General features: G+C 51.1%; 11 protein-coding genes across 11 annotated transcripts; 6 read left to right on the forward strand and 5 right to left on the reverse strand.

The window, feature by feature from the left end:
* Nucleotides 1-2,399: 2,399 nt before the first annotated feature.
* Nucleotides 2,400-3,074, forward strand: VFPPC_02028 (axonemal dynein light chain domain-containing protein; the record flags this gene model as incomplete). The annotated part of the gene is made up of 1 exon (XM_018281753.1): nt 2,400-3,074. One exon carries the CDS (start codon nt 2,400-2,402, stop codon nt 3,072-3,074), a length of 675 nt encoding a protein of 224 aa, XP_018138811.1.
* A 3,848-nt stretch (nt 3,075-6,922) lies between these two features.
* VFPPC_02029 (leucine-rich repeats of kinetochore protein cenp-F/LEK1 domain-containing protein) lies at nt 6,923-7,891 on the forward strand (the record flags this gene model as incomplete). The annotated part of the gene is made up of 1 exon (XM_018281754.1): nt 6,923-7,891. One exon carries the CDS (start codon nt 6,923-6,925, stop codon nt 7,889-7,891), a length of 969 nt encoding a protein of 322 aa, XP_018138812.1.
* A 1,531-nt stretch (nt 7,892-9,422) lies between these two features.
* On the forward strand, nt 9,423-10,232 carry VFPPC_13192 (pyridoxamine phosphate oxidase family protein; the record flags this gene model as incomplete). The annotated part of the gene is made up of 1 exon (XM_018290969.1): nt 9,423-10,232. The coding sequence occupies one exon, from the start codon at nt 9,423-9,425 to the stop codon at nt 10,230-10,232; it is 810 nt and encodes a 269-aa protein (XP_018138813.1).
* Nucleotides 10,233-11,105: 873 nt separating this feature from the next.
* VFPPC_13193 (transmembrane protein) lies at nt 11,106-12,380 on the reverse strand (the record flags this gene model as incomplete). The annotated part of the gene is made up of 1 exon (XM_018290970.1): nt 11,106-12,380. The coding sequence occupies one exon, from the start codon at nt 12,378-12,380 to the stop codon at nt 11,106-11,108; it is 1,275 nt and encodes a 424-aa protein (XP_018138814.1).
* A 1,021-nt stretch (nt 12,381-13,401) lies between these two features.
* Nucleotides 13,402-15,578, reverse strand: VFPPC_02030 (nonsense-mediated mRNA decay protein; the record flags this gene model as incomplete). The annotated part of the gene is made up of 3 exons (XM_018281755.1): nt 13,402-15,013; nt 15,073-15,266; nt 15,318-15,578. 3 exons carry the CDS (start codon nt 15,576-15,578, stop codon nt 13,402-13,404), a joined length of 2,067 nt encoding a protein of 688 aa, XP_018138815.1.
* Nucleotides 15,579-16,503: 925 nt separating this feature from the next.
* On the forward strand, nt 16,504-17,901 carry VFPPC_02031 (serine/threonine-protein phosphatase PP1-1; the record flags this gene model as incomplete). Its single annotated transcript, XM_018281756.1, has 4 exons — nt 16,504-16,654; nt 16,748-17,162; nt 17,220-17,649; nt 17,710-17,901. The coding sequence occupies 4 exons, from the start codon at nt 16,504-16,506 to the stop codon at nt 17,899-17,901; spliced, it is 1,188 nt and encodes a 395-aa protein (XP_018138816.1).
* A 375-nt stretch (nt 17,902-18,276) lies between these two features.
* On the forward strand, nt 18,277-19,464 carry VFPPC_02032 (tRNA wybutosine-synthesizing protein; the record flags this gene model as incomplete). Its single annotated transcript, XM_018281757.1, has 1 exon — nt 18,277-19,464. One exon carries the CDS (start codon nt 18,277-18,279, stop codon nt 19,462-19,464), a length of 1,188 nt encoding a protein of 395 aa, XP_018138817.1.
* A 161-nt stretch (nt 19,465-19,625) lies between these two features.
* VFPPC_13194 (EF-Hand 1, calcium-binding site) lies at nt 19,626-20,321 on the reverse strand (the record flags this gene model as incomplete). The annotated part of the gene is made up of 2 exons (XM_018290971.1): nt 19,626-20,107; nt 20,204-20,321. The coding sequence occupies 2 exons, from the start codon at nt 20,319-20,321 to the stop codon at nt 19,626-19,628; spliced, it is 600 nt and encodes a 199-aa protein (XP_018138818.1).
* Nucleotides 20,322-21,009: 688 nt separating this feature from the next.
* On the forward strand, nt 21,010-22,203 carry VFPPC_13195 (origin recognition complex subunit 6 (ORC6); the record flags this gene model as incomplete). The annotated part of the gene is made up of 2 exons (XM_018290972.1): nt 21,010-21,191; nt 21,243-22,203. 2 exons carry the CDS (start codon nt 21,010-21,012, stop codon nt 22,201-22,203), a joined length of 1,143 nt encoding a protein of 380 aa, XP_018138819.1.
* Nucleotides 22,204-22,319: 116 nt separating this feature from the next.
* On the reverse strand, nt 22,320-23,450 carry VFPPC_02033 (extracellular dioxygenase; the record flags this gene model as incomplete). Its single annotated transcript, XM_022428259.1, has 2 exons — nt 22,320-23,152; nt 23,216-23,450. 2 exons carry the CDS (start codon nt 23,448-23,450, stop codon nt 22,320-22,322), a joined length of 1,068 nt encoding a protein of 355 aa, XP_022284108.1.
* Nucleotides 23,451-24,461: 1,011 nt separating this feature from the next.
* Nucleotides 24,462-26,635, reverse strand: VFPPC_02034 (3-oxoacyl-(acyl-carrier-protein) reductase; the record flags this gene model as incomplete). The annotated part of the gene is made up of 3 exons (XM_018281759.1): nt 24,462-24,918; nt 24,989-25,319; nt 26,587-26,635. 3 exons carry the CDS (start codon nt 26,633-26,635, stop codon nt 24,462-24,464), a joined length of 837 nt encoding a protein of 278 aa, XP_018138821.1.
* Between the last annotated feature and the right edge of the window lie 1,127 nt (nt 26,636-27,762).

Below are 27,762 nucleotides of genomic sequence, written 5' to 3' on the forward strand. Positions count from 1 at the left end.
GTACTACATATCAACAGTGGACATGGATTTGTTGCTACTCACATGACGCCGCCCCTGTTCGGCCGTCAATCATCCTCTAGCGGAAAAGGACATTTCTACTAGTGCGCTTATGAGTTGGTATACTAGCGCCTTCCGTTGCCTCGGCCAGATGGTAAGTTTTTGAGGCGGATAAATCTGTACTGGCTCCATGAAAAGACTCAGACATTCGGAACCTTCTCCTTGCCTTAGTCAATGAAGAAGTGGGTTTAGATAGATAGCGCCACGATTGTATTTATGGTCGCTTGGTCGATAGAGCATCCAGTGAAAGAACTCCTGGTTGTTTCGCAACGCAACACCGCCTTTGTTAAAAGAAAGCAAGATCGGATAAGCGGCCGGCAACGTTCAACAGACAGCCAAAACCCCAACTCATTGACCCATAAACATTAGAATGGAGAGGTTATTTTAAAAAAGGACATCTGGACAATCTCCTCGCAAAATATTCTTACCTAAGCAAACAGAGATGTGATACTGGGGGTGGACCAAAACCGGCTGCTTGAGCACATCAAGCCAAATCTGTTTGTGCATGGATCTCAATTGACGGTGGATTCTCAGGCCGGAATCCGAAACACGAAAGGTTTGTTCATGTCGATACAAGGCACCAGAGCCATTAATGGGCCAACGGCACTGATTAGGTCGAACCCAAGATAGGCAGCTTTGTCGTGAATCAGGGGCAGGATGCGGCGCAACTACCTGGCAACATGCGTTTCGTCGAAGGCGTGGCATTCTGTGCCTGGATGCATACAATTACATCCAAGTATACACTATCGTAAAAAAATGCGCAATAGCGTCAGTGGGCGATAAGTCGCAACTTTGTGCATGTGGGCAGATGCTCTTCTGCCTGGTTACAGTTCATGGAGATGAATGTGACTTGAGAGTCAAGTGGGTGCCACCAATCCACACTCACACTGTATGTATTGCTGCCTTGGGTCGAATCAATGCACGTGAAGGGCTTGAGGCCGCATGCTATCCACAGTGCGAGCAACTTCGCTGTTGCCAAATTCGCTCTCAATCGTCTGTCAAATGACCTTGCACCAGACTGTCGCCTGAACCACATGTCCCGTCATTTCATCCACATGTTCATGTTCCTGATGATTGATACCTCTCAAGGCTATCCTCCACGTCCAGCTGAAGAACGGAATGCCCCATCTCCAACTTGACCAGTCGGCGATGGCCACGACGATGCCAACCAGTTCGCATACGGGTATCGTGCATTGCCCCTGCGTTGCCCTTGCATTTTCCCGCCCGGCCCATCAATCACAACGACCGAAGGTTATGGTCCCTCGCGGCTAAAGAGCTTGCAGCATGAAAATGGAACAACTATCTTGAGCATACTCCGTTCATTTGAATTGAAAACGGCCATGTCGACCGCCCGGAAGAGGGCGCAACAAGCCTTGACAAGGGAAACTTGAGGCTCGGAGCTCCTTTTGCACCAACAGACAAAGGCGGCCTCCAGTCAAAGGCAGATGATCCAGATGAGACATGGGTGACTCTGTGACTTTGTACGAGGCCCGCGTGCTCTTACAGGCCACGCACCTATTTTTCTTTCATGGCCCGCGTCCGCCTTGCAAGGTGGGACATGGAGGATAATAATAACAGTAAGCACGCGAGATTCTTACGTGCATGGTAATCTGGGGTGGGCTCTGCTATTTCTTGCATCCCGCGTCACCCCAGCCTTGATCCATCACCATCTCCGTCCGGACCGTTCCATTTTCACTCACCTTCACGTCAAGCCGCCACAGCCTCAGCCACAAGTTCGACACCACCAGCCGGCCGACCTGGCGGCCATCTGCTACGATCGCGTGGCACACTTTGTCCTCTTTGAATTCCCCATGTGGCCGCAGTATGAAAGACGTTACAAGTAAGGCTGGCCGAGGGGGCCAAGGAGTCTTGTACAAAAGGATGACCCATGCCTCATACACTTGAGCAGCGCCTTTGTCGTGACCTTGCGAGACGCTCATTAGATATATATCATTCTTTCTTCCTTTGATCACCTGCCGTGGTCGAGTGCCTCTCACTTACACACTTCAACTCTATCTCATCCGTCTTCTTTTCACTTTGAAGATATTGAAGCAAGTCACCCGCCAACTGCCTGACACATATTCGTTTTCGGTGCGCATTCTACATTAAGACAGCTGTCCTACCCTCTCTTTCAGTTTCCTTTCAGAGTCTTTCTTTTAAGGAGTCACTGTTACTGTTAAAGTTGGTGTTTTACATTGTAAGTTTTTTGAAGCTCGCCGACGCGTCCCGTCTTGTCTCGAAGAAAGACGGGATAGCAAGACCTTGAACAACCCCAAGCAAACACCGCCAAGGTGGGTGCCCAACAAAGTCAACCGAAACCGAAAGTTGAGATAGACACTCGAATGTCTCGGCGTTTCTACCTCGAAACGTCAGCAACTGGCAAACAACAATTCGTTTCAATAAAGCGCTCCCGCTCCCACGGCCACCACCACCATCATCATCACCATGTCGAACAAGACTACTACAAAGTCAGTGTTGAAGAATGGAACCAGATAAAGGAGCGGGAGCGATGTCTCGAAGAGACCAACAAAAGCCTCGTCGCAGAAGTCAGTGCTTTGAAAGCCAGTCTAGCCGCTGCGCAAGGAGAAGCACATCATCTGTGCCATGTCGTTGTGCCACAACTACAACACCAAATACACCTTCTCACCGTCGACAATGAATCTCTTCGAAAGACTCTTGACAATGCGTGCCACCATCAAGGAAAGCGTTGCCGAGACGAAGACAAACTGAAGCAGACCATTGATAAGCTCGAGAAGGACAAGAAGGATCTCAAAGACGAAAACTGCAGTCTCAAGGACAAGATCAAGCACCTCCAACGGCAGCTTGAATCCGGCTGTGGGCGAAGAACATCAGAGCTCCTTCGGGAAATAGACTACTGGCGCGATCAATACCGATATTGGAAAGACAGGTACGAAGATACTAAGCGTAACCATGACGACATTTGCGTCACGTTGGATATTAGGACAGAGAAGATGAGGGCATATGAAGAGATTCTGAAACGCCGGCGCATAATCTGATCCAACACGACAAGTCAAGTCTTTCATCTCTTTTACGATTGTCCACGTCACCTGTTCATAATCATGCCAGGCTTGGAATTCGACGACGCTTTTACGCTTTTAACGATTGTTACGACACTATTTCGATGCATCACAACAACGTTTAGAAATTGGGTTGGTACATATCCAACCGTGGCACCCTACCTCAGTGCTAACAATATCTTCAGTTGTTCTTTAATGGATTTCTTATGGATACCCATCAAGGAGGACCTGTTTGCGCAGTGCATTCCTTGAACCTGCTGTTGGCCAGTTGCCGATACATTTTTGTTGTTGTAAATTAGTGATGATGGGGGTAGCATGTCACCCCCACACACTTTTTCGCAGTGCCATTTTCTTTTTGGTTCACTTAGATAGATTTTACATTTTACCAAATACACCGTACAGAGGTACTTTGGCTATTTGCAGCATACACTAGTCTTGTGATGAACTCCAACAGCTCAGGTGTTCGTCCGGCCATGCGGCCACACCAACGACCAAGCTACTCGACCTGTCTGCGACCAAGTCCCTACTTAGGCACTTACACCCAAACCGGACGAAAGATCTACACAGTAGCGCAGCTTCGAAATTCTGCAACAAGCTAGCGTAGGACTCGCATCCCACCAGACGACTTCCCTGTATTATTAGCGGGGGCTGCGCAAGCACCCAAGATCGCTTCTGTTCATGCGGCTGTACCCCAGGGCCAGGGTAGTCCTTCACCGGAGATTTTGAGCCGGGAGGCCTGCAATTGCTTTTCAAATCCCGACATGGTTACAATAGAGGGCTGCTTATTTACATCTCTTTACATGGAGTGCTAGCCGGAATTTGGTTTTATTTTGCGATCTTTTTAGACAAGGGTGGCTGGTAAATTGCCGCACCAGGCAGACTGGAGGCGAACGATGGACTTGGCGCTCGTAGAATGGTCATCAGACGCGCGGATGGTGACGATTACGGATGATCGGAGCAAAGGGAGCGCCTGTCGCGTCTGTAGTGAGAACAAGTTGGGATTGAATGTGGTAGGGCGGGATATTCGCCGTACATGTACGAATATTACGATGGATGTTGGGGTTGATCGATTCGGCTTGTTGCGAGCATATGCAGGTACATCAGGTCTAGGGTGGCGATGATACTTTGTGAGGTCTCGCGGCAAGCTACAGGTTTGACTGTTGCTCTACGTAAATGAAGAAGTTCCTGTATAATCCCAGATAGCATACACGACGAATCAATATCCAGATGTCGCATTGTGATGTGCTCTTTTCATTTGCGCTTCATCCTCGATGGTGGACTCAAGCAGCGTGGATTCAGCCAACGGCCTCCGACTGGGGCTCTGAGTGCCATCGCACCTGTCAGATTTTAAGCTGGAGACCAAACTGACTGAAGAAGGAAGGAAGGGCGGGAAGGCCCGCTCCACTGACGCCACAGGCGCGGTTGGCCCTCTTTCCTTGGTTGAGATGGGCATGGCTGCCGTCCCGCTATCGACATCCCATCGATGGTGGAGCTGCCCAGTCATGGACGATCAAATCAATCAATCATCCTCGGGTTCGTTCATCCTCAAACATCACAATGCAGCAACCAGGCTGCCAGGCTCCAACCAGACACTAGCACCAGAAGGCAGACGCCCATCAGCCCTATCAAGCGGGTTGGGGTTTGGCGGATGCACCAACGACATTAGAGTCACAACAACGTGAACACGTCCTCATGTCCGCGCCCTGCAAGTGCACGCAGTGTTTGTGCCAGTGCGCCATCACGAAAGGCATGGCCGTGTCATGTCATGTCATGTCGTTGCGGCTGCGGCTCATGATCAGTGAAGGGGGGATGATCGCCACTCACTCTTTCGATCTTGTTCCATCTTGGCCAAATCTGCCTACCGGACCTGTCCACACGGTTCCACCACTATCTAGCGTTGCGCCTTTCGATCGAGTCCCGGCATGAACCGGCATGGCAAAGTCACGATCCCCATGATCGCCGTCCTTCATTCACGGAGACTGACAGGCGCAGGCTGTGGGGGAGACTCGAGAGGATGTCGAGGGTCAAAATAAAGGCAAACCGGACTGTCACGAGCTTGAGCCAGCTTGCGAACAGTGATGATGCCCGTGAGTCATGCCGCAAGTGAGGTCATTTCTCTTGGCCGCTGCGGGCGAGGCTCTCAGGCTCCAATGATGGCCAGCCAGCCTAGAGCTGCCTCGCAGAGAATCAAATGAGAAAGCGTGGGGAATGCATCGAAACTCTAACGCACTGGCTGGGGAGCTCGGCCATCGGCCATGAGTGGACTACCCGGGTCCAGCAAAGGGGATTGGAGAATTGCGTGGGCGAACCGCCTGACGGGCCGCCTTGGGGGGAGCCAGGGTCAAAAATGGCGATGAGTGTGAGGATTTGACGACGACCGAGGTGGTGAATGGTTGAAGGTCGAAGGATGGTGCGGGAGGGGCATCGCGACAAGGCAACCAACCAGACTACCAGTGCTAGTTGGAAGTGGCGGCCGTTTGACTCTGGCTCAGCCACTCATCTTCAATTGGATCAAGGTGAGCGTCGTTGCCATGGTCATGATCCTCCTCTGGTATCAACTTTTTCGACTTTCTCTTCTCCATCACCGAAATAGCGTGTACGACCGGACCAGGACCAGCCAGGGTGGTGGGTCAACTGGTTTTTTTTTTTGAGTACCTAGTATGTGGGAGTATGTGGGAGTGGGTGGGAGTTGGTCTTGATACCAAGTTGGCCTGCACAAAGTCCTATATTCCAGAACGCAAGGCTGGTACCACTACTTGCGATCAGACCCTGACAAAGCCGAAATCCTTGCGCTTTGAAATCATAATCCTGGAAGTCCCGACATGCCTAGGATTATGGGTGAGCTGGCGACGACACTAGGTTTCGCCAAAATCTTATCTGAGCAGACGGCAGTGGTGGGTGTTCAGCCCGCCTTGCAGCAGCGCAACCAACCTGAGAAACAATGGACAGACTGCCCATTCCGGACCTGTGCGTGTCCCGGGAGTGTCAAACTGGTAGGCGGCACTGCAAAGATGCAGGTTTGTTCCAGGTTTGCTGCGATTTGGTGTCCGCCCACCCCTAGAGTCCAGAGTCAGCCAAGACGACGCACGCCGCCCACCTCCCACCTTACCTCTCCCACAGCAATCTGACAGGCTGCCTGCTAGAACAATAAATATATTTCACATCCTCCCATTCTTCCCTCCTCCTTTCCTGTATTCATACCATCACATCGTTTTAGTTTCCTTTTCACAGAAAAGCTGCACACACAACTGTCATCCTGTTGGGCTTCTACTGTCATCAACCCTGGCCAAAACCCAACAGTGACTGTCCAGCTTATACTTGTCATACCAGACCAGGCATTTCCTGTCTTGTCCTGTACCCTTGTCACAACTTTTTTTTTTTTTTTTTGCCTCGTTACCGCCAGTCTGATCCCTGGCCTGGCCTACAAGTAGCCACAGGTGAAATTACAACCCACCAGACCGCACTGGCCAGTGACTGCCTCTTTGAGCTGAGTCGACAACAAGCGAAGGAAGGCGCGAAAGAAAAAATTAAAGAAAAAGTTTCTCTTCAGATCCCAAGAGCGTTTGAGGATATCTTCATCTACAAGTGCCTTGGCTGCCTAGCGCAATCATCCGCCGATTCAACCGGTGTCCGCGCCGGGCTAGTGGAGCAAAGGCTTGTTTGCTTGCTTTTTGTTCGGTGTGCCTGCATCAGAAGAACCAGAAAAGCAAAAAGAAGAGCAAGCAACTTGGGGACGCTGGCAACCAAAGTTACGAAACCAAAAAGTCATGCCGTCGTCTGCGCAGCGAGCATCGGCAAATATTAGCCGCAACATGAGGACTTACACAATGAGTGGTGCCGTTGGAACACCACCATCTCCATCGCCCTCACGACGCAGAGTTTCCTTATCGATTCCCACTGACGAGAACCCACGTACAAGTGCAGCCTACGAATATGACGACGAAGTTCCTGCTCGAACACAATACAATACCGAATTGAACAAGGCCCGCGATGAATGCGACCGATACAAGGTGCTATTGGACCAGGCCTACGCTGAGATTGATCGATACAAGAAGCTGTTGGAGCAGCCCTACGGTGAATGCGACCGATGCAAGAAGGTGGCGGAGCAGGCCAACAAGAAGCTGCTGGAAGAGCAGAAGAAGCAGGACGGTTTAACCTTGCGTCTGGCGACTTGCGAAGAGGAAAACGCCGTCTTAGTCAGAGAGCTTAGACAATCCAGGAACGAAACGGCCGAGCTACAAGAACTAAATTATGTGCTCGAAGCGTCGTTAGGCGGCGCTGGCGGTGTCCCTCCAGCTGCTCCATCACCAGCTTTTGTTGGGGCAACTACCGTCCTTCCGGAGCGGACAAAGTCGTCGCACAAGTCGAGCAAAAAAGAGCATCGTGAGGAGCGTGGGCACAAGAAGGACAAGAGCCGAGAGATGAAGGAGCAAAAGGCAGAAAAGGAACGACTCAAGGGACGGTTTGAAGAAAAGCCAACATCAGCATCAGCATCCAACGGCCAAAGACTGAACTTCATCGAGGGCTGGGGTTCCAGGCTTGGTGCTGGTGCTGGTGTACCTGTGCCTGGTGCATCACCCATGCAGCCAACTGTGCGGCCAAACCGCATCAGCTCTACACAGGTCCCAGCCATGTCACGGGGCTTCAAGGACGTTGCTTACTCTACGGTGCCGCGCACAGCAGGCAGGCCGATGAGCTCAGGCATGTACGGCGCTGGCCACGGAGCATCATACCCGCCCGCATCGGAGGACGACTATGAGAATGGTAATTATCAGCCGTTCCCAATGACCAGGTAGTTGGGAGAAAGGACATGGATCAGCCATCATGTACTACATACACCACGCGGCAGAAGCAACGCAACATTTGGGGAATTTGGCTTGTGTGAGTGTGTACTTTATGCAAACCCATAATGTATTATTCACAACTAACTTGTGTAACAGAAGGCTTGCATTGACGGTGGCTTAGACCAAACATGGTCTTAAGAGCCTGATTAAGGTTTTTGGTCACAGTGAGTGCTGTGCGGCCGATTTGTCGTTGGTGGACGACTGATGTGTTGACGTGCTGATGTGCGTCAGTCAGTCGGTCAGCTTGAACATCAACTTCTTGGAGCTTGTCGTTGACAATTGATGTGGGAAAAGTGGGCCAGTGCTGCTGCCTGCCCACTTGAGCATTCTGGTGTCCATAATTCTCATTGTCATTGTCACCCTCAATCATGACCATCACCCTCATGGTGGGGGTGGGGAATCCGTGCTTCGACTTGCAGGCATGAAGAATTGATGGTTTGATGGCACAAGACATGGACGGCATGAACAACTTGGCAGTCAGAACGTGCCAGACCACGCCATGCCATCATTGATGTGCCCCCGCACCACTCTGTACAGAGCCATTGTTTGTCTATCTAGTACACGTTGGCATGTCTCGGTTACAACCTTGAAGGCGCGCAGTCAGTCATGGTATACAAGTGCCGTGTCTTGTGTGTCACTCAAGCTTGCTGCAGGCCGGACCGTTTCTTGACGCAGGCACAATAAGACGGAGGGAGGACTGGGCACCTGGGAACATTGACCATTGACCATTGAAAAGAACGAGGCATGTTGGCGGTCCAGCAGTGGATCAGCGGAGAAACGGCCCGTTGCAATGATTATTAACTTATTATGCCAAGTGTTGAACGCTCTTGGGGAAGTTTGGTCCAGCGGCACAAGTCTGGTGTGGTATGGTTTGGTACGGTCTGGTGTGGTCAAAGTCAAGGGTGGTGGTGACACTGGCGAGTCCAGTCATCTCGGTGTCCGATACCGCCTCCGTCTCCAAGACGCCAGCCGGAACAGACTTTGAAGCGGAATGGCCAAACAGAGCTTGAGCCGAGTTACACGCAGGATTGAATTGGGCACATGTAATTCAGTGAGAAGGGCGTTGGAGTTAATTGGCCTCAACTCGTGTTCCTCGTGTTCTGACATTTTTTCTCTGGTTGTAATGTGTATTTTAGATGTACCCATTTCTGTGTTTTTTAACTTGAAGTTAGTGTTGACAAACAAACCACCCCTCACTCTACTTTTCATGCTACTTGTACCTTGACTTGTTGTATGCAACAGACTAGTTTCCAACCCTTCAATTTGTCCAAGGTGCAATCTGGGAAATGGAATGCTGTTGTTGTTTACAACGTTGACGGCTTTAATCATCACTCGAAAATTATAATCACCTCACTTTCGTGCAGCCAACGACTCCTCATTCCACCACATTTCACTCTCACCACCACCAAACTCAAAGCAGCCACCATCAACACCATCTTCTTCAACACCATCACCACCACCAATTATCACCACAACCGCCAAAATGAAGCTCTTCCCCCATCTCACCACCGACCTCTCCTCCTGGGCCCAACGCCAACCCGTCTTCTTCACCGGCTCAGCCGGCAAACACGCCGCCCACATCAACGTCTCCCCCAAGGGCATGACCGACACGCACTTCGCCATCCTCACCCCCAACCGCTGCGCCTACATCGACCGCACCGGCTCCGGCTGCGAGACCATCTCCCACGCCTACGAGAACGGCCGCCTGTGCATAATGTTCATGTCCCTCGGCGACACCCCCCGCATCATGCGGCTCTTCTGCCGCGCCCGCGTCGTCGAGTACAACGACGCCGAGTTTGCGCCGCTCGTCCGCGCCATCGCCAAGGGAAAACGCGACGCCTTTGACGGGGCGCGCGCCGTCATCGTAGCTGACATATGGGAGGTGCAGACGTCGTGTGGGTATGGGGTGCCCCGTGTGAAGAGGGGTCTGTACGTGGCTGGTGATGAGAGGCCGGAGGAGTTGCTGCAGAAGGGATTTAATGGTGAGGGCGTGGGCGAGAAGGGGAGGCTGGATGAGCTGTGTGTGTTTGAGGCGCGGCCGACTATGGATGTTATGCTGGCGAAGAAGGCGGATGGGAATGGGATCAGGGAGTATCAGACGCTGAATAATAGGGATAGTATTGATGGGTTGCCGGGGTTGAGGGTTTGTAGGAGGGATGCTGGCGAGGTGTTGTGGTTGGGGGATCTGAGGGCGTGGGTGAGGAGGGTTGCGAGGGATTGGGAGGCTTTGGTGGTGGGATTTGGGATGGCGGTTTTGGTGTTTTTGCTGGGGAGGGTGATGGGCGTGGTTTAGATGGTTTGGTTTCAAATGTTTGCGGTGTGGTTGTGAAGGAGGTATGTGCTTGGTGGTTTGGTCTGGGGTTTTTGATTGCATTCGTGGAGCTTGCGGTTTGGTTTGATTAGATTTGCTTTGGTTGTGTCTTGGAGTTGGAGGTGATGTGTATTCAGTTTGAAGCGAAGTGTGTTGGAGACGGATCAGCATGAGGGATGTATAGATAGGAACCTGCTGCAAGAGTCCATTCCTCGAAACTGCAGTTAAATGTCGCCGTCTTTGGACCTGTGTCAATCTCGGGAGGTTACGGTCTGCCACGATGTAGATGAGAATGACCTTTTGTGAGCTATGTTGACAGGCAGGTTACTGGACGATAGTTGTCAGACAGCCTGTGGTTTATTAACTTTGGTAACTATATTCAACGGGGCATCATCATCGATTTAGCAGCTAGCAGTTGCCAGTAGTTCAGAGTTGGAGTTATCATGACCTATAAACTTGAAGACGGGATTACCATGCATTGAGTAGTTGTCCGTAGTCTAACTTGGAGTCACTATGACCTATAAACTAGATGATAAGGCATTTTCATCCATTCAGCAGTTGTCAACAGTTCAACTTGGAGTTGTCACGAGTTATAAACCACAGATGACTGATTCGGAAGTCTATGTAGAGTCGATTTCCGACTAATAGAGCATATTGTGTAAGCTAGCACCAAAACTCCTGATACACACACAAGGCTCATCACATCCATTCTATCCCTCAAACTTCAACATGGTCTTGCCATATACCCGTTACTCAGTCATACCCATCTCAACCCCAACTCATCAACTCAACATACGCCCCCAAACCTATAACCTCTAACCCATTCATCTCAAACTCACAACCACATCCTCATGCTCATCCAACCCTTCCCCTCCTCCCCGGCCTAAACCCCTCCATCACATTCCCATCATCAAAAAGCGCCGAAAGCCCAACCTCCGTCTGAAAAATATCCTGAAACTCATGCCCCGCGTTCCTCGCCAGCGCAAGCCTCAACCTCACCCTCCCACCACTCCAGTCCGGCAATCCCTCAAACCTGCCCGGAAACCCGCGCAGATCCTCCCCCGTCCTCGCCAACTCATGTACATACCTATACCAAACCAGATTCCGGTTCCTTCGCTTCCGCCCGCCCTGCATGACCGCTCGGCAGCCCTGATCACCACTACACGGATTCGTGTCGAGGTATCCCACCGTCGCAACGACATCCCGCGAGATGTACTGCTCGAAATACTGCCTCGGCGTCTTGCGCCCCGTAGATGTGCCCTTGAAGCCGGTGAAGCCATAGGGCCAGTGGTCGTATCTCTTGCAGGAGTCGATGGATGGGATAGAAGCGCCTTTTACGGAGGGCCGCTGGGCTGTGAAGTAGCTGCATGTTGCGGGATTGTTCTGCACATAGCGGATGTGTATGTTCGGGGGAGGGTCTTTGGCAGCAGCTGCGTATCGCTGTACGAGTTGCCCACCTGCACTTTGTCCTATGAATGTAATGTTTGTAAGGGCAGGATACTTTTCCGTGTTGGAAAACTCGTCAACGAGTGCTTCCAGGGCGTCAATGGATGTGAGATTCGTAGTGGGAGGGTAGTTGGCAGTCCGGCCGGCAATCCAAGCCCCTGGACTCGCCCACGAGAGCTCATCTTCACCGTGTAAGTCTGGCGTAAATCGATCGGAAAAGAGAATCGGCGCAACGGGAATAGCGTTCCTGCTTTTGAACCGCGTCCCGGCGAGTCCTTCCGACACGTTTCGCAGTCTCTCCCAATAGAGGCCCGCGTTGCTTAGTTTCCCGGCCACCATGATGAGCGCATGCTGTACGTCCTTTGCGTTATATTTTTCGGGTACAAAGACGGCAAGTTTCTCGCTGCTTGAGTTCTGGCTCGCTGAGATGGAAACCAGTTGAGCTCCGGGAGGCCGGTAGATGCATGTTTGGGGCTGAGCAGTTAGGAAACCATCTTTTTGCAATAGGATAATTGGGCAACTAACATCGCTGATTTTGAAGTTTTCGCAGTTTGCGCGAATGATGAGATCGTCTGGTGAGTTGGTGATTACATCTGGTGGTTTGTCGCAGAACTTGTGGCCATGAGCTACCCCGAGAAGACAGATACCCGACGCAACTTGTGTAAAAACTTTCCGCAGTATCATGGTTGCTGTATGATTTTGAATAAAATACAATTAGTACAGTTGCAAGAAAATAAAATTTGTTGAACAATTGGCAACGCGGTGATAGTCATTTTGGCTTTAAGTTGGTTGTCAACATTCCTGTTGACGCAATAAGCATATCCACTTGGTTGAGGTCCGCTAATTATAGCATTCGCTGGAATTGGATCCTTTCAACTAGAGTAGGGATTCGCATGGCAGACGTCATTGAATGTTGTAGTTAGTTTGATAAGTATTTAGCTTCTCCCTAACCCATTCCATGTAGATCTGGGCAGATGGCAAGGTGCGCTTGGAATCTGCCACCTCTTGATATGGCGATGCGATTAAACATCGTTGAGACAATGTGTCTTCTCGTCGCGGATGGCGCTGACACCATGCTCACAGTCCCGTCGCGTTGGGTGAAGGTGGTTGGTATAATATTTTAAGTCTAGACTACGGGCCGTGAGATCCGTTTCATGTTGTGGAATTGAAGTATTATCCTGAGCTGAGTCGATCGTAGACATGGACCTGAAATAGCTGACTGTGCTAGTTGTCAGAGCCATCAAGACGAAATGCTGATTGAGAATCGAGAAAACAACATGATGGCTTCTGTAAATAATCACATACTCTATGGGCAATGTTTTAAGACACTGCGAGCAGCTATTCCTCGGGATCAGTTAAGATGAATCCCCGCTAAAAAGTCTACAGAAGTGACTTTCCTCCTCTTACAAAGTGTCACTCGGTAACGATCAATTCGCCTGGCCGCCTGTGGTCATCCGTACTGCTGTGCTGGGGCATCACACACCGTGCACAAGCTTCGGGTGAACATGTCGCCATTCCAACTCCAGCTGCAAACTGTCGTCAGATGTCGTACTTGTACGGCATGCCCGTTTCCTGTGCAGCATTACCTGGCACATTTAGATACGCTGGCAAGCATATTGTAATGCTATACCCGGCTGATCCCGTCAAGGGTGTTGTGTTGAATCAAAACTTGTAAGTGTATGCAGTTCTCAAGGCATTCATCTTCTCACCCTCCGGTGCTCGTTGCTGCAGCACCTGAAGCCGGAGCTGCCGCTGCAGTGGCCTGACCATTGGTAGCGGTGGAAGCGGCTTTTCCACCGCCCCGTCCTCTTCGGCCACGGCCTCCGGATGGCTTTTCTTTTTCCTTGTCCTTGTCCTTCTCCTTTTCGCTGTTTGGTGTAGTGCTCTCTTTTCCCGCTGCCGCTGGCGCAGAAGCCGCAGGCTTTTTGTCCTTTCGCTCCAGCACCTGTACATTGGCCTGGCCGACTTGAATTGGGCTTGCAGAGACGGCCTTCACCAGAGCATCGTGCTCTGAAAAGTCGACATAAGCAAATCCCTTACGCTTGTCGATCTCAACGAGTGTGATATTTCCGAATGAGCCGAGAGCCTCCCTAAGCGACGCATCGTTGACTCCTTGCGAGGCGTTGACGTGCTTAACGAATGCGCGAATTGCATTTGCTGAGACAGAGGCCGACTTCTTCTGCGATGCTTGCTTGTTGTTACCTCTCTCTTTGCTCGCTTGTTTGCCGCTAGCGTTGGCATTCACCGCTGGTGCCGTGGCTGGCGGTTCGGCAGCCTTTTGATTGGTTTCGGCATCGGTCTTCTTCTTCAGAATAACTGGAGGGTTGGCAGCCGTCGGTTGTGCAGCTGGAGTCTCGTTACCTGCTGCCTTGCCCTTATCGACTGCACCCTTCCCACCACGGTTTCTCCGCCCGGTTTGTGGTTTTGAAGTAACTGGACTTTCTGGACGACTCTTCGGAGTTTGTGCTGCGGCATCGGCCGGTGTCGGCTGCGTTGACGCTGTTGCGGCGGTAGCAGTGTCCGTGGAATTGCCGTTGCTCTCCTTAGTTGCAGAGGTTGCCGCCTTCGCATCCGCTTCAGCCTTGGCAGCATCGTGACGTGCCCGCCGATGTGCGCTTCCTGGGCTAAGACCAAGGTCTCGCTGCAAGATTCTAGCAGCCGCAGCAATTCCAGCTCGTCGGCTCTTTGGGGCGTCAGAGGACCCAGCAGCTGCAGCGTTAGAAGCAGCGTTCGCCGTCGCAATCTGATTCGCAGCTTTCTTTGCCCCTTCGGCAGCTTGCTCCGTTGCAGCCTTCTTGGTCAGAATCTTCACCGTTTCCTTGGGTGCTTTCTCCTGCCTTTCGCCTCGTGATTCCTTGCCCTTCTTCCTACCGGATGACTCGTCGTCCTTGGATCCACCCTTCCCTTTTCCAGATTTGGAGTTCTTTCCATCCTTCCCCTTGTTCGCTTTCTTCTCCTTCAAGAATTCGACCAGCGGAGTGGTGGTGACTTTCGTGTCGGCTTTGGCAGACTCGGCAGCCTCTTCAACATCGATACTGTCCCTCATTGGCGCGGGATTAGCGAGGCCTTCGAGGAACGCCATGAATTCCGGGTCCTGGTCAATGGTGCCTTGCCGCGCGTCCGTCCGTTTCTTAGTACTGGGAACCTTTTTGTAAATTGAGAATTCCAACGTGGGCGGTCCAATTAATGATGGATTAGTGAATGTGGATTTTGCATCCTCCCATGTAGCAGTCCTTACAGCATCACTGAGGGGCATGATGTCATCTTTTCGCACCAAGTGAAGGTATGCCCGACCGGGGCGTGACGGCTTTGAGGGACTTTTTTCGATAAAAGTTAGTGACATGACAGATGAACGAACCTTGGGTCAGTGACATACTCGGTGGAAATCTTTCCAGTGACATAGCTAAACCAGTCCACCTTGCCTTTGGAGACTTCCCACTCGGGTCCAAGGATAGCAACAAATTCATCCCTTGTCATGCCCGGAGGCAATCGCCGAACAACTACCTTCTCTCCTTCATTCTGGGATTTGGATCGTGGAGATCTTGTTGCTACTTCTCCATCATTGGTACCCTGAGTAATGTTAGAATTTTCACACGTATAAAGCTTGAGGTTCTGGAGTACTTTAGTGGCCCCTGATCGTCTGTCACTGGCTCCTCGCCCCTTAGAAGACTTTGCCGTGTTGCCGGAGGTATCAGTTCCCTTGCCCTGTCCAATGTTCACGTAAGTCAGGGAGCTCTGATGTGGTGCCGGAGACTGGTCGCGACGGGCCTGTGATACCCTCACTCGCTGTCTCACCTTGGCTGGGTCTGATATTTGGCTGGCTGTGCCGCTAGATGTTCCGTTTGCCTTACGCGAAAGGACTTGTGGCGGCTGTGTGGACATGGCGCATGCTGGGTGCGAAGCTATCCACGTCGTGGGCCGGCACTCTTGCAGAACGGCGTGAGTTGCGAGGCGGCAATATATATTGAAAAAGAGAAAACATGAAATGCAGGTAGGATTAGGTACAATTGAAGTCAAAGGTCTTGATGAGTTTGGCTGAGGAGCCCCACAGGGCGGTGGAGCTGTGGTTGCCAAAAGCCTCTGCTGCCATGGACTGGAGTCACTAGACTGGCTTATGAGGAAGGGACAAAGAGGATTGGGTCACGTGGATGGTGGGATTGACGAAGACGTGCTGGATAGATCTTCCGAGGTTATCGGTTGATTTATTTACTTTTGAATTCGTGTTATTTGGAAGTAGGAAGAGATTTGAAAACTTTAAATTGCCGTAGCCGCAATATATAGGGAAAATGCAAATTGTACGAGGCATGGTTGTGGTGGCAATCATACAAGCCGCGGCCAAAAGCATGCATCACTGCTCCGGTTGGGGCTGAATGGCACTCGGGACAAGGAAGATTCGTCATGGCATGCAAGTCTGGTCGCATGTATTACGAGAGTCCCATCAACTCAAGCACAGTAATTCTCCATTCACCGCAAAATACGGAGTGCCAGACCCCATTGATTTGACTCCCCTACTACCAGCCTGTGGCGCCAGCGACCTGCGCAAGTGCCTGTGCTACCCTGACCTCAGCTGCCACAGGCACCGCCCGTTGTGACATCAGGCCCGAAGAAGATCCGACTATCGCTCTTCGTTCCCTGATTACGACCTCACGTCCATCCATCACAGAACTAGGACGGTCCAACTCATCTGGTCCATCCTCTCCACGGGATTGCCACTATCCGTTACTACTGCTGTGGCGGTCTGTGATAATCCTTTCTTCGGCTTCGATTCCGACGAGGCTTCCCCCTTCCTTCGGAGCCTTCACGAATTATGGCGACAAACGTCCCTCGACCGGGCCCCGCCAACTTGGGTCCCAATGCGGGCTTGGACGAATGGCTGGAGGAAGCTAAACAATGCCACTATCTGCCCGAAAGGGCCATGAAGGAGTTGTGCGAGAAGGTGAAGGAGATACTTATGGAAGGTGAGTCTTCTTCCACTGTTGACACACAGTGACGAGGGGCGTCGCTGCGCAGCCGTTCCCCAAAACGGCGCTGACTGGTATTGGGAATATCAGAATCCAACATTCAACCCGTCTGCACGCCCGTCACAGTTTGCGGAGATATACACGGCCAGTTTTATGATCTTTTGGAGTTGTTCCGGGTGTCTGGTGGCATGCCGGGAGAGAGTAATGTTCAAGCGCCGAAAACAGCCACGACGGTCATCACATCCGACGACATCGAGCCGCCGAGCGAAATCACAAACCCCAAATTGAGGAAGAAGCTGCGGTCTCCCGTGGGTGATACGAGTGGCGCTGAGGGCGAGGATGATGCCGATGCGCCTGCTGGTTCTCGCCCAGGATCATCTTTATCAGGCACCAACGTCACATCTGTTCAGAGCGCGGAGACCCGGTTCATTTTCCTCGGAGACTTTGTCGACAGAGGCTACTTCAGTTTGGAGACCTTTACGTTACTTATGTGTTTGAAGGCCAAGTTAGTACTGACAAGGTCAAATCAATGATCCGTTGATAACTAACTTTTCTGCTCTAGGTACCCCGACCGAATTGTTCTCGTCCGTGGCAACCACGAATCCCGGCAAATCACACAGGTTTACGGCTTTTATGAAGAATGTCAGCAAAAATATGGAAACGCCTCGGTCTGGAAGGCTTGCTGCCACGTCTTTGATTTTCTCGTTCTTGCAGCCATTGTCGACGGCGAAGTACTATGTGTCCACGGTGGTCTGAGCCCTGAAATCAGAACGATTGACCAAATTCGCGTTGTTGCCCGTGCCCAGGAGATCCCCCACGAAGGAGCGTTTTGCGACTTGGTCTGGTCGGACCCCGAGGATGTCGAAACATGGGCCATCAGCCCACGAGGCGCCGGCTGGCTTTTTGGTGACAAGGTCGCCACCGAATTTAATCATGTAAACGGCTTGAAGTTGATTGCGCGAGCTCACCAGCTCGTCAATGAAGGTTACAAGGTATGGAGTACTTGAGTCAGGAAGGTCGTTTTCATCGCACGAGATGCTAACTGTCGACAGTATCATTTTGCTGAAAGCTCGGTTGTAACGGTTTGGTCTGCACCAAACTACTGCTACCGATGCGGCAACGTTGCTTCAATCATGACTGTAGACAAAGATTTGAACCCAAGATTTAGCATATTTTCGGCGGTACCGGATGATCAGAGGCATGTGCCTGCGAGCAGGAGAGGGCCGAGCGACTACTTCTTGTGATGCATGAATGTTAGAAGATGATGTTTGGGTGCTGAACGGAAGAAGGCTTTAGATGTAAATTAGCATACGATTGAGATATCCATGACTTGTGGTACGAATGATAATGGCATTTATGGTTGTTTGGGTATTATGTTGTGCGACTTACGAGTGCGTGGTTGCCATTCAAGATTCCACATTTGTGACTTCAAGTTGTGTGGGCCGGCTCTGGCCAACTTGAACCTCATCATGACTCTTGACGAAAACGCCTGAACTGCGACTACGCTCGAAGGAACTCGTAGCACAGTTGAAAAATGTGTTGAGCAAATCGGAATCAACCGGCCCTCAAATACTATCAACTCCCGACTCGCTCAATGTCACAGCATTATAACAGCTTAAATGCCCAAGCCTCAACCTCACGTTGACCCAATCCAGGCGGCCATCTCAACATGGCTTTCCAACCTCGAAGCGCCGCAAGATGCGGACACAGTAACCTGGAAACGAAGTCTCTGCGAGAATGCGCCTAAACGATTTACTATTTACGAGCCCATGGCGCTGTTACCCGCCGGCAGCTTCACCAATAGCTCATGGGCCACGGAGCTGCAACGGCAAAATGAGCAAACCACCAGCGCACTCTGGGAACTGATCCTCCAACATATCTCAAAAACCGGAAAATCAACACTAAAACTAACACATTTAGCCATCAACGAAGGTATTCCCCCGCAGAATCAAGACGGAACATACGAAAACGTCATCCGCAGCCCCAGCGGCTTGCGAATTTTACACGGTGACTTCGGCCCAGCCGCACCAAGCAATTCCCCGTCCAAGGAAGATTTCGAGCAAGCATTCTGGGTATCTACCAAGCAAAACGGCATACACCAAACCTGGGCTCCCCGCTGGACAATGTTCAGTCGGGGCAACGTCAAGGAAAAAGCCCGTCTGCTGCAGTTCCCTCCCGCACGCAAGGGTGGTGGAACTCGTGAGAAAACACACGACACATGGGCGGTGGACTTATACGCCGGAATCGGGTATTTCACCTTGTGCTACGCAAAGCTAGGCATGCGGGTGCTCTGCTGGGAGCTTAATCCCTGGAGCGTGGAGGCCCTTCGTCGTGGAGCGCAGTTGAATAGGTGGAGTGTAGAGGTTATCCAGGGAGAGGGACTGAAACGGTCTACAGTTGAGATCATGAAAAGTACGGCGACTATTGTGGTGTTTTCGGAGAGTAATGAGAATGCGCGGTGGAGAAGCGAGGAGATGAAGAGAGGAGGATGGCTTCGGGATGTGAGGCATGTTAATTGTGGATTACTGCCTACCAGTAGATTAACGTGGGATATTTCGCTGTTTCTGACGAGGACGGCGACCATGGATGGCGGAGAGGCATGGCTGCATCTTCATGAGAATGTGGGTGACGCTGAGATTGACACGAGACGGGACGAGATACAGGCTCTTTTGCGGGATAATGAAGAAGAGAAGCATCTGGGCAGGGTGATAACGGCGGAGGAGGTGGAAAAGGTCAAGACGTATGCGCCCGGGGTGTGGCATTGCGTTTTTGATGTGCGTATTGTTACAAAGTCAGATAACACATGATGCACCATTTCCCATGCCGCCAATGTACAGTATATACCACCTGGATGCTTGATCCATCATTTGTCACATACCGCATGCAACTCTAATCATGATATTCCCAAAGTTGAACCCAAACACTCCCTCAAGCACCACCCATGCATCTAATTCCCACCCATCGGGAATCATTGTCTTCGAAACTTGGCCGGGATATTCTCCTCGATAATTGACTTCTTGTCCATAGCCGCCTGAGCTTCCTCGGCCAACTCCATCGCCTCATGGTGTTTAAAATGCTCGATATCCTCCGGATGCGTCAGATCCTCCAGCTTCGTATTCTCATCGTGATACTTCTCCCAATGGTGGATCTCGTACTCGTACTCGTCGTCGCCATGGTGGCCGGGCCCGGTACCCATGTCCGGCAACGTGTTGCCGCGATCGATAAATTGCTTGAACTCTCTGCCTGAAACTTCTCCGTCGTGGTCCGTGTCCAGCAATCCCATGAGGTGCTGCAGGACGTCGAGCTTTTTGTCGTGCGACATGTCCTTGTTGGAGGGGTCCATTAAGCCGTAAGTTCGCATGATTTCCTCGCCTTGCCATGCGCCATCGGAGTTGTAGTCGTGGAGGGCGAAGAAGGCGCCCGCGTCCCAGGAATCGATGTGGTGTTCCTCTGCGGCCGCGCACGTTAGTTATTTGTTTCGTTACCTAGAGGAGGGACAATGGAGGAGTATTTAGAGTGTTCTGGGCTGAGTGCCGTGAGACATACCGGCCATGTGCCTTTCCATCCAGCTGGCATCGGCGCCGACAATGGGCTTTTGGCTGTGGCTGCCGTGGGCGCTGGCCAGGCCCGAGAGGGCAATTGGTAATAATAACGTTGTGCGCATTATTTGTGGTCTGAGTGGTAGTTTATGAGTGTGCTGGAGAGACTCAATGGCTCGACGGGTGGTTATTTCGATGTTGTTATAGACGAGATGAAAGGGGCTAGCTTTCTGTCGTGTCTGATCTGACTGGTGGCGTTTGCGGCAGGACGGGGGTGCCGAACATTGGATGCAGATTCTCGGCGTGCCGTTGGACTGGGACATGGAGGAAGGTGAGTTGAGACGTCGGCAGTTTCCAGGGCCTGAACCAGGATTAGTGGTCTCCAATCAGGGGCTGCGAGGGGAGACATGGAACTTGACATTTGAAGTTACGGCGGATCAATCGCGCTGGATTGGTTCATGTCCCCGCCTGGCCTTGTCCATCCCGCATGTGGCAGGGAATGTCTGGATGGATACAACTCCAGAGCGAACGGCAACCACCTCTATCGATAAGCATCAAGCTAACATCAGTTTTGGCCAACAGCTGTCTGTCACCTGGTACTGAGCATGCATTCTCTCCACCACAACTACAACATAATCCGGCACCCCAGCACAAGACGCATTTCTTTCTACAAAATCAGTTATCACCTATCTTCTTCTAGCTGCGTAGAGAAACCCCTTGGGTCTGTTGATCTACGCATCACAATTGCCCGCTCACACGCTCGGAGGCAGCCCACGCGTCAAGCCCAGACCTGGCGCGTCACAAGCCCTCACGATGAGCAGACAAATTGAGCAGGCATTGCTGTCTTTGATGCCAACATATGGCTCAGATCTACCTCCGTCGCTGGTAGAATTAGCAGGATCATTGCTTGCACAATCTCGGCATCGAGCAAGCACGTTGAAGGCCGAGGAGGAGATAGCCAGACAATATGCCTGTGCTAATATTGCCTGTGACCGGTTCGTATTTTACAATTTCGATTACACATACGATTGCTGATACCTCTTTAGCCTCAAAATTACTCTCGACCTGCCTCCCATCGAACCTCGTCCCCCAATCCCCCCTCGCATTTACAAGAGACTATATACGCACTTAGACAATATCCTTCCAAATCCCACATCAACGCCCAAGTCAACACGGACTCGAACTCCGAGCTCAAGGCAGCGCGATAATGGCACTCCGTCAAAGTCGGAAACGCGTAAGCTACCATCAAGACAAACTCCAACAAAGGAGGCAGCCTTGGCTCAATTTCGCACACCTTCAAAGAATGGCAACGCTTCAACAGTAAAGGCAAATGCTCACGACTCACAAAACTCCAAGGGCCATGTGCATTCTTGGATACAACCGGTTATTAGATTTATGTGTGCTGAGTCGGATCACAAACGACTGGCACCTACAGTGTTCGCTGGCATGGAGCATATTCTCAAACCCGACGGCCGACCAACTGAGGATAAATGGGTGATCCAACACGTTACTGACCTGGTTGCTGCCGTGTACTTTTTCGTCATTATGCGTGTCAGATCAATTACATCCGGCGCCAGTATCGACCGCGAAGGCTATGTGCCTCTGCGAAAGGAAATTCTTGCTCTTCTCACAAAGGCCAGTCAGGAAGCCGCAGTTCCCGAAATGGAGGGCCTTGATGCATGGAAGGGCTGGCATGACATAAAATCGAGAGATTTTGACGCAGCCGTGGCTAAAATAAACGAAAACGACTGGCTCTCTGGAGACTGGTATGATGGGATTGTCGATGTACTCAACTCTACCACAAAGGCGGACCTTGACGTGTCGGACGACGGGCTCGAGAGCTCAGAGGCTCCGTTGCCGACGCGACGTGCAGACACTATGCTGCAAGAACGCTATGACTTGCTGAGTGAAGCCAGAAAGTCTGACTACATTGCATGGCGTGATACCATGCTCACCAAAATCGGACAAGCAACACCTGTGGAAAGTGTAATGGAGATTGATACCTGATGATGCTCCTGAGGAAATAATCCCAATTTGGAATAAAATCTTTGCGTATTCCAGCACGAATATTTTATTACAGTACCTAAGCCACCGCAAGGCTTATTTTCCGCTGGGAATTTTCACTAGTAGCCGTCCTTCTTTTCCTCGGACTTTGGTCTCCCACCCTCATCAGTACCGCCGCCTGGGTGCCAGTGTGATGCGACTGTCACTTTACCGTTGTAGTTGGTAGTTGTATCAATTCCAACCGTGATCCAGAGGAGAAGGCCGTCCTTGACATCATCACCAAGCCGCGTGTACTTCATGAATGGGTCATAGTCCGCGGTCGCGTGGTCTCCCACCCACCGATCTTTGCTGTTGTCCTTGAAGGGCTGCTTATTGAGCGTATACGGTGCATTCTTTTCAACTGCAGCAATAAGAGACTGATCAAAGTACGTCTGTCCAATGTGCGAGACAGTGCCGCCTCGAAAGGTTCCGTTTGGAAGAATAAGGGCATCTTCAGTCGACATGACATGGAAGTGGTTGGTTCGACCGGTATAATGACCTGGGAAGATTGTGCTGAATTGGACAACTCCGTCCTCGTCAGTCTTCTGAATTCCGCGACCAAAGTTGGTCTTTAGACCACCCTGTCCCTTTGCCGTCACCCCAGAATAGACACCCGTTGAGTTGGCATGCCACAGATCAATAATGAGGTCAGAGACGGGCGCGCAAGTATTGATATCAATGAACTGGAAATCCAAGTGTGAGGCGACGCCTGGTTCACCGTCGGTAATGTTCCTTCGAAAGTATTCGCCTTCCACATAATATGGTCCGACGATGGTCTGTGGAACAAGAATACAACTGGCGTTGGAGCCAAAGATGACTTCCAGAGGTGTACTGAGGTTATAGCCTTTGTAAGACTCATCATGAGACAGGGTAAGATACTTTTCAAGCTCCTTGGCTCCTCGGCGCTCAGCATCTTGTGGATTTACGTCAGCAACTATTCTAAAAGAGCACATTGAGGCAAGGGGTGGCTTCTCACGGGTCTTGAGTCCATTCTGTACACGCAGCTCATCAGCCCAAGCGGCACGTCGGGCTACCGCTCGAGCTCTCAAGGCAACGGCAGCTGGCGAATTAGCACAACTGGCAAGGCTGCGTTTAGAGTGTGCTGCGATACGCCGGAGAGTTTCCATTTGGAATTTTTCTGCCTCTGCCGTCTCAGCATGGCCATAGACGGTGGCGGTGAGAGCCAGAGCCGCCGTGAGGATGGATAGCATCATGTTCAAACAGTCTCTTAGCTTTACACAACGGAATGTAATTTACTGTTGATGAAGTCCGTAGCGGCTATTTGAGACGGCACACAACCCGACCCTCTCGAAATGGACCTTGTGTTGTTTTTATATCTACATCGTCGGCCGCTGTTCGTGCAGCGGCTGCCACTTTAGCATTCCAACTCATACTCTAAAGTACCTGCTACGATGTCGGCATACCTAGGTAGTCTGGTACCCGGATGACTTATCAGGCCTGCTTCGGCAGGGACGCATCATCACATACAAGGGGGTCGGAGGGCACCACCACGGCGAGCTCTTTGAGCCTTTTACTCGGCAAAATTATCTTGGCACTGCAAACCCCCTCAAATAGCAACCTTGATCCCGTCCTCTGTGGATATCATGAGGGTATTGTTTCATTCATTGTAACCTCAGTTGTGACAACCATCCAATAGCCACGGGTCTAGTATGCCGGCAAGCACTTCTGTCACATGGCAGCTGTCCAAAATCGTCCGTTTGGCCAAACGAACCAATAGCCCGAGTGGGATACCAAAGATTCCGTATGTTCAATGGTGATGAATAGCAGTGAAGGTTGAAGTTCGGAGGGTGATGATGAGTTGTGGAGTTGGGTTGCAATGCAGGATTGACCTGGATAGCCTTGTTAGATGCCCGTGGTGGGTGACAAATTATACTGAGTGGATTGGATAAGAAACATTGGCAATGCGATTATTGGCTCATTTCAAGTTCAGTAACCTGAAATTCAGCAAAGCTCTGACACTAGTGTTTAATCTCTTATGCAAAAGTTGATGATGCTTTCTTGGCTGGGTAATTGAAATAGGTTCCGTGTGTGAAGGTCGACCGGGATGGCGTCACATGTGAAGTTCCCCATGAAGTTGAAATGGCACCACCTCCTGTTATGCAGCAGCATGAATATACAAACAAGTCAACATCCGCAGTACCCAACGCTGCAATACCATGATAAACTACCTCATCTTGTACAAGTCCGCGTATCGCACACAGTTAACCCAACTTGCCAGGAACAAAGGGGTGTCCTGCACTCAAACCACCACAAACAGCCCAAGCCTGTCCATTCACATAGCTGCTCTCATCTGAGCCCAGGAACAATGCCACCCTCGCAATCTCATCCGGCTGTCCGCCCCTCCTCGTAGGATTCAACTGCCCAATCTTCTTCTCGTTGCCCCTTGCCCTCGCGGCCTCGTACACCGGTGCCGTCATGCCCGTCTCAATGAGACCGGGGCAAATGGCATTGACGCGGACCCCCGTACCGGCCAGCTGGTACGCGATAGTCTGGGCGAGCGACACGACAGCCGCCTTGGAGGCAGAGTACGGCGTAGAACCAGCGTTGGAGCGTAGACCAGCCACGGAGGCAGTTCCGATGATGGAGCCTCCGGATTGCGGCTTCGCAGACGACGTCTTCATCATGGCTGGGGCGGCATACTTGGCAGCCAAAAAGACGCTGTAAACATTAGCATATATCCACCACTCGATAGGGAAACTCGACATCTGTCGAATGGCAAGTCACATACCTAAGTGTATTTGTCCTCAAAACCTCCATAAAATCCGCATCGTTAAACTCCGTAAACACCACATTCAGCCCCGTGATACCGGCATTCGCAAAAAACACATCCAGCCGACCATATCGGCTCAGGGCATCATCCACCACAGCCTTGACCTTGGCCTCATCCGCCGCATCAAACTGCCAGACGTGGATGTCTACGGCTGGATACGCGGCGTTGATCTCCGCCTTGTGGGCAGCGAGGTTGCTATTCGCGTAGTCGCAGATGTAGATTGCCTTGGCGCCATTCTCGGCGAACTGGTGGGCGGTTGCGCGGCCGATGCCGAGTGCTGAATTTGCTCCTGGGGAGTGTGTTAGTGAAAGGTTGCATGATGGGTGAGGGAGGACTTGCCTGTGATGATGACGACTTTCTCTTGGGCGCGGGGGGCGGCTGATTTGCCGGCGACTTTGGCGATGGGCGGGAGGTTTGGAGGTTGGATGTGGTTGGTGATGGAGGTGATTCTTTGGTCTGGGTTTGACATTTTGGAGGAGCTATTGGGACGGAACTATTGGGACATGAAGGTGGTTTGGGTTGTGGTTGGAGATGCAATTGGATGGAGTTGAGGGCTGGGGTTGGTTTGGGACGGTCTATGATGAGATTGACTGATTGATTGATGTGAATCGTGAGTTGGGAGAATGTGTCGTGCTTTTGACCTGCTCGGCTGGATCAATGAGATGGCCATGGACTGGGAGCTTGAGCTTGGGGGTGGAGTGGCGTTGGAGATCCGGGGCCGAGGTTCGAGGATGATGGTTCTGGCGTCTTACTGGATGATGTGTGGATGCCGGCACTGGGGAAGGAACGAGTTGCATTGGCTCCACTTGGATTTGATATGTGCGAGTGTATAGTTGATGCTGCTTATTGTTTTACATTTGTAAAATGATGCTGAATATTTGTTGGAGATGCAAGTCTAGGTATTTGGATGTGAGAAAATACTTTTTGCCACCGACTTTAACATTTTATGTCGGATAGCTCGTGTTCGTGTCTTGCGGAAACATTGCAGGTTACTTGGATGCGAGAACATTGAAGCTGCCTGGCTACGTCAGTACATACACTGCGACTCGTAGACCACCAGACTTGGCATTATCTGGAGTTACTAGATGTCGACTTGGAAGGCTTCCAATCAAGTACCAGACTGTAGATGAGAAGGATCAAGTATATCTCTTGGAACTTAAAGTAGAAAGTGCCTGTACTCGAATGTCTCCATGTACCTAGGTAGGTACTCAAGTATTCACATTCACAGCCAGGCAATTACATTCCCTCAGCCGCTCCTTCCTCGTGCTTAGGTAGGTAGGTAACTACATGCACGTTATCAGTTTGCAGCTCTTGCCAAAAGACAGTTGACATGTGCAGCTCAACCTTCCATCAACTCTGTCTGTTGTATGTCTTCAATGTTGCTCCATCAATCTATATTTCTGGTTCCTTCAGTATTCGCAGTCTAACCAATCCAGCCATTTTACCAATACATTTAGCGATTTCAATTGGTCTACTCAAGTATTAATTTCTTTTCTCTCTCCTTTTTTACAAGCTTCTGGAACTTGACTTTAAATACGAGTCTCAGCCCTTCGTACCTGGCATCTTCTCCCATTTGGCATCACGAATCCAACGTCCTGTAGTCATGACACAGGGACCACTGATCCCTTGCTCTATATGCGAGTTTTCCATTGGCAGTCACGAGCCTTTTCCTACCGAGTGTTGGACATGTAAGTTTCGCATTTGTAAGTTAAGTTGGTGAGCAATATCACTCTACATTGCATAAGCCAGTTGACATGGTATCCAAAGTATACAAAACGAGATCCGGCAGACTCAGAGTAACGGGCGTGGGACTTTATGACAACCAACACTTCGACCAATTCATGGCTCCTCAAGACTTCAACTATGACTGGAGCGATGCCGAACCGGAACAGATGATTCGAATTGGAGTATCGGAGCAACCCGCATTCAACGGCCGTCACGGCTTTCCTTTCCATTCAGCTTGTCATTATCTGCTGACAGAGGCTTACAAGCCTAGACCAGTACCATGGAGGGATCTGTTTGATCTCCTCTCTTCGCTTTCGTTCCCGCACAGAAATGTTTATAAAAATTGGCGTGCCAGCTTCCCAGATAAAAACGGGTGTCTGCTTACGACCGACAGCGACGACTGTCATTTGTGGGAGAACCGTTTTGACTACCATGCGTCTCATTATCACGGGGTGACCATAGCATCTCAAGATCCGGTGGCTACTTCTGAAGTCATGAGGCTTCAAATTCTGCCAGTGGGCGCAGGAGTAAGCTCACTAACTCGGGTTCTAAGAAGAACCATGCACCCGCGGCATCACATATGGGATCGCCGCAAGGATCCCTTCGCGGGCCTCCCAGAGGAAATTTGTGTCCAAATTGCATGCTTTTTGCCAAGCGCTGCTGCCTCACACGCTCGACTTGCTTCCCGAAGCTTTATGCCTATATATTCCTATTCCAGCTTTTGGGCCTCAAGGTTTTGGCCAACAGGAGACCGGTTTTGGCTTTTCGAGGCTCGGTCGTGGGGTCCTACTTCTTGCTGGCGGCTTCTATATCGTCGCACAAGCGCAGCCAATTGTCCTCGCGGGCTTCGAAACAGGCCAAGAGTCATGGGCCGGGTGCAAAACATCCAGACTCTTCTGTCTTCTCGTTGGGCCCGTCAACCATACCTGACATGGTCCAACGACCCGGACATAATTTGGATCGAGGCTGCCGCTAGCGTGAACGAAGACCTTCTTCGAAGCGGTCTG

Source organism: Pochonia chlamydosporia, chromosome 1 (assembly GCF_001653235.2).
Source record: "Pochonia chlamydosporia 170 chromosome 1, whole genome shotgun sequence".
Lineage (NCBI taxonomy): Eukaryota > Fungi > Ascomycota > Sordariomycetes > Hypocreales > Clavicipitaceae > Pochonia > Pochonia chlamydosporia.